At 38.1% G+C, this 12,955-nt stretch overlaps 1 protein-coding gene across 1 annotated transcript in view; it reads left to right on the top strand.

The window, feature by feature from the left end:
- rngtt (RNA guanylyltransferase and 5'-phosphatase) overlaps positions 1–12,955 on the top strand; it is an 81,483-nt gene that overhangs the window by 34,612 nt on the left and 33,916 nt on the right. Inside the window, exon 11 of the mRNA XM_061705087.1 lies at positions 2,938–3,102. Coding sequence (XP_061561071.1) covers positions 2,938–3,102 — 165 coding nt within the window. The remainder of the gene's footprint in view (positions 1–2,937; positions 3,103–12,955) is intronic.

The following is a 12,955-nucleotide window of genomic DNA, read 5'->3' as shown; positions in this document are numbered from 1 at the left end:
TGCAGTAATAATTGAATGTTATCAGTATATAAATAACTGCAGATTGCACTTTTAGATGTTTTACAGTTGCATTCAAAGCCATCTGTTATGTTTGCAAAGGTTACAAACCTATAGTTTGTAATGAACCAACAAAACAAGAACCATTTAAATAGTTCGAGCTTATATCAATAGCTGTCAGTATTTATTGAAAGTGACCATCTATTGAAAGTAGGGCTGCAACTAACGGTTATTTCAATAATTGATTAATCTGTCGATTATTGTTTTGATTAATCGGATAAAAAATTGTTTTTTTATATCCAGCCCATTGTTAAAAAAACAGGACGTTATTTCAGATTGACAGTGCAGCAAATGTGCAAACTCAAATTGATTATAATTCAATTCCTTGTTTGGTCTGTAAAATGTCAGAAAATAGGCAAAAATGTTGATCACTCTTTTCCAAAGTAAAAGCAGATGTTTGCAAATGACTTATTTTGATTAAACATGCTTTCATGGTGGACTACAGAAATCGGAGATTATTTAATGTTGAAAGGCTAAAATTCTGAGGATTTGATTTTTTTTCAGTTAAACAGTAGCTTTAAATGATGAATCGATTTTCAAAATAGTTGACGATAGATTTCATAATCGATTAGTTGTTGATTCATTGACTCTAATTGAAAGTTTTTCAATTTTGCCATTTGCAAAGGGGGTTGAATTATTTTGGGTACAACAAAGCATAATTGGGCACTCGTATGAAAGCTGAAAAACTAGAAGCAAAGTAACCCTAAATAGTTGAAATATTTGGATTAGGGATATAACGGAATGTTCTGAACTCCTGTTTCAATTTTGTCATGCAACGTAGAGAAGTTCTTGAGACTTGCGACTGAATCAACAGCGCCTGTGCTGGTTGCTGCAGAATAGTACAGTCAATTCTGCCTCTGTCGTTTTGTAATTTATCCACAATCAATTCAGCACATAAGCTTCCACAAAAACCTAAAAATACATTTCTGGGTTTTAACCGAGTGAGACCCAGCCGGCCGCCCCATCGCCGCCAAGCTATACAAATACAGTAAGTTTTATTTTTTTATTTTTATTTTTTTTATGTTCATTGGGTTATAAGGGTTTTGTTCATTTATAAGATTGCAACTATTAATTATTCGAAGAATTCTTTAATTTCTGCAGTGTTTGAAGAACAGTCTGCTGCGTTTTTGTGTTGCTCAGGCATGGATAGCACACGCCTTGAATCATCCACACTTACATCTTGCACGGTCCCAGTGACACGGCTGACAGATGGTGCTGAATGTGTGGGACACGATACAAGCTCTGAGGATGATTTGCCATTTTTATCGACATCCGAAATAACAGACGAAAGACATATCGCGGTACATGAATTTCATATCAGCGGTTCAGAAAATGGATTGATGGATGGATATCAACCAGCCTTGTTACCTTGTGTCCTTATATTTAACATTTATTTTATGTAGTTATTAATAAACATGAGACTGCCTCACCAGACAGCCCATCAAATTATTACATCTAATTCGAAATAATTATTACCCACCCACCTCCGCTTGCAGAGTCAACAAATATCCCTTTCCTCGTCCCCTATCCAATGATTACCTCAAAATCCCTTGAGTGCTGTCCTTTTCTGCAGGTACCAGGCAGAATACTAATACAACCAAGACCCGCGACCGTCCTGCTCGCTGTGTCCTGATATAGATTGGCGAATATCGAGCCCATGGCCCCTGTAAATAGTCGAGTGCAGCTTTATTTAGATTGAGCTTTTTAAACAGACAGTTACTTACTAAGAAGTACAGTATAAAACATCACACCATGAAAACATTACGCACAAGACATGGTAAGAGTTTATTCAGTGATGCATACAGATATACACAACTTGTAAGTAATTTTATGTTTTCTTATTAGTTGCTACCAAATACAACTTATTTAGGTAGCAACCAAATATGGTGGTTGCTTAATATTCTTTAAATATTGATACAGTGTATGCTTTAAATACATACGGTAGTCTGTGTATATTACATCAACCACATATACTACTTAAGAAAACTCCAAATAACACACGGGTAATGTCAATATCTTCGTAACAATATAGATGGATACACGCTAAAACAACAATTTATTGGGTATTTGACTGAATTTCCTTTTATTAAAAAAAAAAAAAAAAAAGATTATTTTTCTGTGTTTTTTAATGGACTAGGAGCACTGAATGTTCTGAACTGCTGTTATTATGCCAGCATTGTATTGAGCCCAATAATGCTGCCTGAAAGAGTTGTGCCAAAGCAGAGGTCTGCGTGGATGAATCAACCACCTATTGTGAATTTTGCCGTTCAGTTTCTTATCCGAGAACAGCAGGTTGTGCAAGAAGTACATGTGCATTCAAACGTTTAGAGAAGGTAAAGTTCCAGATGTAAAAGTTCCAGTGTATATAAGGTTCATCCTAAAATTTCACTCTACAGCCAATTTCACAGTACATTTAAATCAAAATCGTAATTTTAATCTGTGTCGCATTTCCTGTACCGTATCGAAGAACTAAAAGGTGGTCCCTGTAAGACACAACCAGAAAGTCATAATATAAAATGACCTTGATGGCCCTATACTGTAGCTGCTTAGCAGCACTTTGAAAGGTAGAGATGGCTCAGGTCTATGGTGCTTAGCAGGTACCGCCATGTGTAGTCATTGCGGAAAGGAACATGTTGTCATAGTAACAAAGCATATTGGATTTCACTGTCCTGTTTGTTGATGTCACTGTCAAGTTAACCCTGAAAATTATTTCAACGATGAAGAACCAACAGCAAATTATTTTTTGTAGTTCACATTGTACAGTATTTCTGTCAATATGTTCCCATTGTTAATTTGATGTGACCTGCAATTTTTGTGTTTATTATTTTTGTGTACTTATTTTTATTTATGTAAGATTCACTTTGTCTTTGTTTGTTTCAGGGACAACCTGTAGGCCAATGTGATTTCAATATCCGGTTGTTATGCATCGAAAAAGAGATAATTTCTCCACGGATGGAAAAGATGAAGACAGGACAGATTGACAAAACAAGGGAGCCCTTCAGTGTCCGAAATAAGCCATTCTTCGACATTCAGGCATCACGCAAGGTAAATATGTTTTTATTTCGTGACTAGTGACAACCAATCATCAATCAGAACTTGGTTCTGCTCATATACATGCAATTACATGTTGCATTTAATACATTAGTATAATAACAGTAGAACAGTAAATGTAAATACTGTAAGCTTTTGTAAAACATGAAAAGTAGAGTTGGAATTCAAAAGTGTATCTAAGGTTCTTGGGAGATAACATGGTGAAAATCTGCCAATGTCAATAAAGTAGTGTTTTGAATATTTTTAATAAACCTCCTGTACCTGAGGCTCTTTCCTTTATTTGCTTGTAGTTGTGAGAAACTAGGTGATGTTTCAACAATTAGTATCCAAGGACACGGCATAGGAGAGAGGTTTATTCTGCCTCAGGTACTAACATATTGTTTTAAATAGTTTTGAACATAATTAGATTTTAAATGAGTGCTCTTATTTTAGGCCAAAATCCAAGTGTCTGTCTAAATTGAGGACATTTCCAAACTTTTGTAGATCTAAATAATAAAATATGAAAAGAAAGAGAGAGAAAGAATGAACCATTTTAATCTTGTCTAATCAGGTCAGTTTTATATGGATAAGATTCAAATTGTATGCAATTGTAACAGTACTCTAACTCAGCATTGGCCAAACTGCTGTATTTATAAGGTACTATAGATTCATTCATTCGTCAGCAGTTTCATTGTAGTTGATTGCTTTGTTGAACAACTTTTACAGTTCATATAAAGTGTTAGAACCAATCCGAAGTTTCCTGGTGGGATATGTTGTAGCCATCTGCGTCCCTGCATTGCTGGTTGCATTGACAAAATTTGACCTTGTGAAGTATAATGGTTATGTTTTAAATGCTGTTCGTACCACATGAAAATGGACAGACCTTAGAGGGCAATTGAGTTTGGAAAAACATTTATTAGTTTAACCTCGGGGGGAAGAGAGAGGTAAACTCCTTTAAAGCTTTTATCTCAAGTAGACTTGACTATTGTAATGGTCTTCTGACTGGACTCCCTAAAAAGAGCATTAAACAGATGCAGCTTATTCAGAATGCTGCAGCTCGGGTTCTGACCAGAACAAAGAGGCCAGAGCATATTACTCCAATTCTAAAGTCTTTAGACTGGCTTCCAGTCAGCTTTAGAATATATTTTAAAGTTCTGCTACTGGTCTATAAATCACTAAACGGTTTAGGTCCTGAATACATGAATGAAATGCTAATAGAATCTATACCCAGTAGGGCTCTGAGATCAACAGACTCAGGTCAAATAGTGGAGCACAGAGTCCAAAGCAAACATGGTGAAGCAGCATTTAGCTGTTATGCTGCAAACAAATGGAATAAATTGCCAACAGAAGTGACATCAGCCCCAAGTGTTTTTAAGTCCAGGTTTTTCCAATGCTTTTTAGAACGTTTCCACTTTTAAATGATATTTCTTGGACTGTACGCTGTTTTATTTGTATTTTTATTTTTTTCTTTGTTTTAAATGTTTATAAGCTGTTTTTTTTCTTTGTGTTTAAATGCTTTTAATCATGTAAAGCACATTGAGTTACCTTGTGTATGAAATGCGCTATATAAATGAATTTGCTTTGCTTTGCTTAAAGCTTTTCGTCAACAAACTAAATGGTCAATGGGCAGTGTGGGTATTGAGCTTGCCAAGAGTAACCACGTCTAAATGACTTTTTACCACACTTTGGAGGTGATGCTGTATAGATGTTAAGAGAATTTCCCTTGGGAGGGGCTATGGGAGTTGTTCCTGGGAGGAGAATATCTAAAACTCAAGGTCCACAAGAGGTGTGTTGGTTGCGTTTGATGGCAGGATAGGAATTGTTGTTGGCCTGAAAGCAGATTCTAAACCTCTTTGCACTTTAAGCTGTGTTACTACTCAACTTGGAAAAACATTTTGATGCTTTTCAAGAGTTCAGGCAAGGAGAGCATTTTACAATAGCGTTTTAATACCAGTAATTGTTAAATTATGAGTGGCACTGCCAGTCAGTTTGTAAGTGAACTGTTTTAGGAGTTGGAATCAAAGACTGACTGACTGAATAGTAATTATCACAATATATGTGTGTGCGCGCGTGCGTGCGTGTGTTATGTGAGACCTTCGGCTTAATTACACTAAATGAAACCAGTTTGTTTCTTTACATTCTCCTTTTTTGTTTCTATATTTACATTTTACAATACAGTGCTATTTTTCTTTATTCATGGCATTTCCATTCATTTCAATGGGGAAAGTTAATTTGAGATGGGAGGGATTTCACTTTTGAGCTTGGTCACAGAAGAAATTAAACTTGTAAGTCAAGGCACCACTGTAGTTGTTTGTAGTGTTGTTTAGCCTGACTTTTATTATGTTGTTATCATAATTAGTCTTGTACAACACCTGATTATGGTGTCAATAGTAATAAACCTGAAACCATATCATTACATTTATGTCAAACAATATTGAAAAAGTAGCCAAGTTAAAGTCTAGAATTCATTGAAGGGCTCTTTTATTAGTTTGTGTCATGTCAGTGATCAATTGGAAACCTTGGCCCTGCGCTCTTCATGTAATGATCAGGGTTTATGGATTGGATACAATTTTACAAGCATCTCTTGCTGTCCCAACACTGATATTTAAGCTTTTGGCCATTTAAACATGTAACTATGAATGGTTTTGTTATCTGTATTATGATATTAGGGGTCATGTACCTCCCTGCCTTTAGGATGTTGATCAGACTATTTAAGTCACTGGAGCTTCATCAGTTCTATCGTGTTGGTCAGTGACCATCTGGTCCCCATACAGTCATATCTCTGTTATGTGGGATGTTAATGTAGGGGAACTGGTATCTGACTCTCATTCATAGTAGCACAATCCTCCACTTTATAATAGGTTGACTGCAGATTCCTGTTGGGGGGCATTTCCGTCACAGGCTGAAGTTGTGTGCTGTCCTTTGTCTGTTGCTAGGTTGATGTGTTTCATGGCTGACACTTGGACATTAACGTCCTCATTTCCCTTCCAAATTACTCCATATTTGCTTCCTCCAATCACATAATTATTTTATACCCATCTGGCATTCAGGTTTTCCACATTTGCAAAGCCATGACAAATTTTGAGGGTTTGAATGGAGTTGGCTGAGAAAAAATATGCTGGTAGCCACTGGAGAAATCTGAAAGCAGCCCCACAGTGAAAGAACCACGTTGCGCTATTTTTCTTTTGGGGGTGTTTTTCTGCCATCGTTTGGCCCACTTTTATCCTGAGAGGAAACTGCCACTGTGGTCTTTGAGATTAAGCACCGCCAAAGTCCAAATGTTGGGGTATTTTTGGTATGGTGGCTGACTCTGAAGGTTGCTCACTGCACTCTTGGTTGGACTAGGTGCGGCTTTTTCCCCTGGAAAGCACCAGTGGCTCAGATCTTCTTGCCATAGTTTAAAGCTTGTCAGTTTTCCACTTTGAAATACTACAGCTGGAAACTGCTAAAAAACATTTAAGACATCAGTCAGAACTAAACGACAACGAGGGTCTTTTGCATTTACAGTGTAGTGAAAAAGTATTTGCCCCCTTCTTTCATCATAAATCAACAGTGGCTAATCACATTTTTATGGAAATCTGATTTCATTTTCACTGACCACAGATTACCGCCATACTTGTTCAATTAGGAAATCACTTTAAATAGAACCTGCCTGACAAAATAAAGAAGAAAAGATATCAAAAAGAAATTCAAGAACAGATGAGAAATAAAGTAATTTGACGCTTCAGGACTCCAGCGAACAACGGTGAGAGCCATTATCCACAAATTGAGAAAACATGGAACACTGGTGAAGCTTTCCAGGAGTGGCCGGTCTACAAAAATTACCCCAAGAGCACAGCAACAACTTATCCCGGTCACAAAGGATCCCAGGACAACATCTAAAGAACTGCAGGCCTCCCTTGCCTCAGTTAAGGTTAAACTTCATAGCAACACTCAAACATGGTGGTGGTCGTAAGATGGTCTGGGGTTGCTTTTGCCGCTTCAGGACCTGGACAACTTGCTGTGATTGATGGAACCATTAATTCTGCTCTTTACCAGAAAATCCTGAAAGCGAATGTTTGGCTATCAGTGCGTGACTTCACGCTGAAGCGTACATGGCTTCTGCAGCAGGACAATGATCGAAAACACTGGCAAGTCAACTTCTGAATGGCTTAAAAAAACAAAATGAAGGTTTTGGAGTGGTCTCGTCAAAGTCCGGACTTGAATCCAATTGAAATTACCTTAAAAAGGCTGTTAATGCTTACAAACCCTCCAGTGTTGCTGAATTAAAACAATTATGTAAGGTGGAGTGGGCCAAAATAGCCACAGAGAGATGAAAGACTCATTGCCAGTTCTAGGAAATGCTTGATTTCAGTTGTTGCTGCTGAGGGTGGCCCAACGAGTTAAGTTTAGGGGGCCATTACATTTTCACACAGGGCCAGGTAGCTTTGAATAGTTTTTTTTTTCTCCTTAAGCAATAAAATCACCATTTAAAAACTGCATTTTATGTTTACTTCGGTTATCTTTGTGTATGATATTTACATTTGTTTGATGATCTCAAACATTAAAGTGGGGAAACTATGCACACAAAAAAAAAAGAATTTGAGAAGGGGGCAACTACTTTTTCATGGCACTTGTGTGTACTGTGGGGCAAAAAAAGTAGTTAGCCACCAATTGTGCAAGTTCTCCCACTTAAAAGGATGACAAACGCCTGTAATAGTCATCATAGGTATACCTCACCTATGGTAGACAAAATGAGAAACAAAATATCCAGAAAATCACAATATCTGATTTTTAAAGAATTTATGAGCAAATTATGGTGGAAAATAGGTATTTGGTCTCCTACAAACAAGCAAGATTTCTGGCTCTCACAGACCTGTAACTTCTTCTTTAAGAAGCTCCTCTGTCCTCCACTCGTTACCTGTATTAATGGCACCTGTTTGAACTCGTTATCAGTATAAAAGACACCTGTCCACAACCTTAAACAGTCACACTGCAAACTCCACTATGGCCAAGACCAGAGGGCTTTCAAAGGACACCAGAAACAAAATTGTAGACTTGCACCAGGCTGGGAAGACTGAATCTGCTATAGGTAAGCAGCTTGGTGTGAAGAACTGAACTGTGGGATTATTAGAAAATGGAAGACATACAAGACCACTGATAATCTCCCTCGATCTGGGGCTCCACGGAAGATGGAGAATGGGGAGCAAAAATCCCAGAACCACACGGGGGGCACCTAGTGAATGACCTGCAGAGAGCTTGGACCAAAGTAACAATGGCAACCATCAGTAACACATTGCGCCACCAGGGGCTCAAATCCTGCAGTGCCAGACGTGTCCCCCTGCTTAAGTCAGTACATGTCCAGGCCCGTCTGAAGTTTGCTAGAGCATTTGGATGATCCAGAAATCTAGATTGATAAAAACTCAACTTGTCGTGTTTGGACAAGAAAGAATGCTGAGTTGCATCCAAAGAACACCATACCTACTGTGAAGCATGGGGGTGGAGGGTTTTCTGCAAAGGGACCAGGATGACTGATCTGTGTAAAAAATGAATGGGGCCATGTATCGTGGGATTTTGTGTGAAAACCTCCTTCCATCAGCAAGGGCATTGAATATGAAACGTGGCTGGGTCTTTCAGCATGACGATCCCAAACACACCGCCCGAGCAATGAAGGAGTGGCTTCGAAAGAAGCATTTCAAGGTCCTGGAGTGGCCGAGCCAGTCTCCATATCTCAATCCCATAGAAAATCTTTGGAGGGAGTTGTAAGTCTGTGTTGCCCAGCGACAGCCCCAAAACATCACTGCTCTAGAGGAGATCTGCATGGAGGAATGGGCCAAAATACCACCAACAGTGTGTGAAAACCTTGTGAAGACTTACAGAAAACGTTTGACCTCTGTCATTGCCAACAAAGGGTATATAACAAAGTATTGAGATTTTGTTATTGACCAAATACTTATTTTCCACCATAATTTGCTAATAAATTCTTTAAAAATCAGAAAATGTGATTTTCTGGATGCTTTTTTCTCATGTTGTCTCTCATATGTGAGATATACCTATGATGAAAATTACAGTCCTCTCTCATCTTTTTAAGTGGGAAAACTTGCACAATTGGTGGCTAAAGACTTTTTTTGCCCCACTGTATCTGTGTTGGGAGACCAATATTGTGTGTAGCGGAACAGCTGAGCACTGCAGCCAAATGGAGACTGTAGTGTGTATACTGTAGACACAGAAACAGAGTCAGCTTTGTTGTTACAGTTTGGTTAGACATGCTTGGAACCCAGACTGACGAAGTAGTAGAAATTGTGCCCTTGTGAGCCAAGTAGGTATCATGCAGTGGGAAGGGGGCATTATAGTTTTTTTGTTGTTGTTGTTGTTCAGAGTTTGTCAAAGCTTTTTATGTCATTTATAGTCTTACTGCCTCTGTTGTTTGTTGCTGTGAAATACTGACTCACCATCTGGTCTGGTTGTACATGCTTTCTAAACTGCATCTTTGGAAAAGATTTTGATCATCCCGAGTTTATTGTCTAGCTGTGCTACCACCATCACTCGTAACCCATCTGTTGCAAGTAAGCTAATTCAATGGCTGTTATGGGGTTTTATTTACACAAAGTGCTGTTCATGCCCATGTGATAAGGAGACTCTGCTGACAAATAGAAGTTTTGGAAAGATAAACACAAATTTGTAGCAGAATGAAAGTGATGCTGAGGGTGTAGTGATGACTTGTTGTTGTTGTTTTTTATTGTTACTGTTTATTGTACTCAAACACAAATAGGTTGTTCAGTCAGTTCCATATAATCTTGTCTGGTTTCTCAGTGATCTGTATTAAAAACAAAAGTGCAAAAAGCTAAATACTTCTAAGGAAACTTTGAGCATCCATTCCATTCGAAAGAGGGTGGGGTGGGGGGTTGTGGGACTTCTAAGCTTCTAAAATATTCCTGGAATTATTTTCCCGTTAAAATTGTCGGAAGTCTGCATATCTAATATGTTGAAATGTTTGTCAGCTTACATTACATCATATTTTAGTCTTAGCAGATCGAAAAACTTAAGCAAAATTAAACCACAACTTACTCAGTTGTCTTATTGTTATATGATTTTGTTATATAGTCGTAAGCGCTCTTTTCTTTGGTTATTGAAAATCTCTTTTGGCACCCTTAACCCACTCCAAGTTATGTTTTAATTATGCTCTGTGTGGTAACTGCACATGTATGCCTTTTTAAATGAATACAAGTCTTATCTATCTATCTAGCCATTAATTTGTTTTCCAACAGCTCATAAGAAGACTGAGCAACCTTCATGTCTTCTTTTCATCTCAGCCCTAATATTTTCTAAATGAATGGTTTTAGTTATACAGCACATTCACCCAAAGGTTAATCATGATATTGTCCATGTGAATAAGTAATTTAAAGAGACTTATCGCGTATTTGGTTTTAATAATGAAATACTTTGTCATTAGAAATAGCCCCATAAAAATGTGACATTAATCTGTCTTCAATAACTTCATTTATCATTATTAATTAAATATAATAACTACAAAAAAAAACCATGCTATTAAATAACCCATGTTTGTATAATAAGACCGTTTAGTGCCAGCTCATCCCAGGAGTACATGGGTGAAATATTGTCCTTATCTGGAACTACTTTTTTTCAACCAAGATTGTTTTAGGATAGGGATCTGAAAATAATTTTTCGTGATACTTTTGTAATATTGCAGTCTATTTCAGAAGTTTTAACCTTAAAAGCTGTGTGTGAGAGAGACAAAACAACAACATACACTAGACCCCACGTATATGCGTAAACTGCTTATTGGTGGTACTTTACTGCTTATTCACGCTGCATGCACAGTCATGGAAATTATAATGAACATAAATTATTCGCGGATTTTGGTTATTTGCAAAATAGTTCCTAAATCACAACTGAATTATGCAATGAATGTGTATGAATCCATGCTTCGTGACCTCACATTAGCTCAGAATAGGAGGTTATAGAGCAACTTTCATTTAATCTGATTTTAAGACATTTTTAACCAATATGTTAAATTAGATGCATAAATCATCGTCTAATCAGATGACATTGTGCGTGTTTATGTAGTATCTTTCAGGCTACGTTTTACCCAGATCCATTTATTATAGATATAAGGAAACACAATCTAAACATGTCACCAGGCTAGTATGAATTTGCTTTGGACACTTTCCACCCTGTCTTCCTGTTGTGTCAGCTTACGATTATGTTGTCACCCGGGAGTCAGTCCTCTTTTTCTTCTGCAAAGATGGTGGTTTGTAGTGGCAAAGCTAAAAGACATTGATTACCCCTCTCCGGTCTGTCTCATTACCTGAGTGCTATCTGTCTGCAGCTTCCTTGCGCCTCAGTGACCTCACACTTCTGCCGTCAAGTCTTTTGCTGTAGAAGATGAAAAAGAAAGACCTGTGGCAAGACCTTACCGTCCTATAACAAACGCTCCTCTTCACCTGAATCCAATATCTGCACCCACTCACAGAAGGACATGATGGAACGAATGAAGCATGGACATAACATTTTGCATTCACTGGGGAGAAAGGTGAATACTCCATCTCTCCTCACCAACGGCTGCTATACTTTAACAATATCCATTATGGATTTATCATTCCCATTCTGCACGTCTCTCTTTCTGTCTTTCCTGACACAAGAATTGGTGGGCAAGAATGTATCTGCTGTATTAGTTCTGAAACTACCTTGATGTATAAAAGGAAACAGCTACCAACTTTTACAGACTGTATAACAGAGTTTAACTCCCAAACCAGCCAGCGGTTGGGCAACCCTGCATACACACTGTGATGTGGGCTTTTTATTTAATGGACAACTATACACTGGATTTGCAGGGCAATTCACAATAAAACAACAACAGCCCTGTAGCTTGACTAGAATATCAATCCATCCTATCCGCCTTTGATTCAACCCCCCACGCACAAGCCTCCCCCGAGCAGAAGACAGACAACGCAAGGACACAAGGAACGGAAAGTGCGTAGTATCAGTCAAAGTGTGTGATTCAAGTGCATAGAAAATGAGCCTTGATATTAGATCCTCATTGTCTGCATCCTGCATTACACTCTGTGTGTAAGGAGGGGAGGAGGGGAGTTTTATGGAATTATCCTGCTTTGATTGGCTATTAAAAATCTGTGTGAGGAGAGACTAATACTGAAGGTGAATGACATATATGTGATCAACAATCTTCTGTCTTCTTTAGCTGAGTCATACATATTCAATGGTTTTTTTTTGTGTGAGACCAATCATAAAATGGGGACTGACATTAGTCATGGACAAAATTCAGTGACATTCTCTTAGGGCCTGATTTATTAATGTCCCAAACAGCGAGCACTAAATTGCTTAATTGTTCACTCTAACAGATTGCGCGTGCTGTTGGTGGGCACGTTGTACGTGATGTACTAAGATTGTGATCTTTTACCAAGACACAAATAGCAGGCATTAAATTGTATGTTCCTCACTCACTCTAACAGATTGCGCACACTGTTGGCAACAGAGAAGTGGTAAAAGTGGTGAGGAAAAAAAACATGGCTGCTACATTGCGGAATTCGTCAATTGCGGGGTTGGTCCGGAACCTAAGCCTCACGATAAACTAGGGATCACTTTCCTTAAAAGACGGTTTTGTGCTTTTGGTAGGTTCTCACCATGGAAAATTTTTGGAAAGAACTGCAAGTGCAAAATGATGTAAGCAGTGATGGAATTGGAAGTGTTAATGGAAGAGGCAAACATATTGCTAACTTACAGACAAGAAATTTATCGCTGCGGATAATTTGCTGGAAGCCAGAAAACTCATAAAAGCCATGTTTTGTTTTGATTTAACGTGTCCCAGTTATGTAGGCATTAGCTGTATCTGCCCATCCTCTGTAAAATT

This window comes from Phycodurus eques, chromosome 18 (genome assembly GCF_024500275.1).
Source record: "Phycodurus eques isolate BA_2022a chromosome 18, UOR_Pequ_1.1, whole genome shotgun sequence".
Classification (NCBI taxonomy): Eukaryota; Metazoa; Chordata; class Actinopteri; order Syngnathiformes; family Syngnathidae; genus Phycodurus; species Phycodurus eques.
The sequence above is the reverse complement of the archived record's forward strand: the minus strand, read 5'-3'. Positions and strand labels throughout refer to the sequence as shown.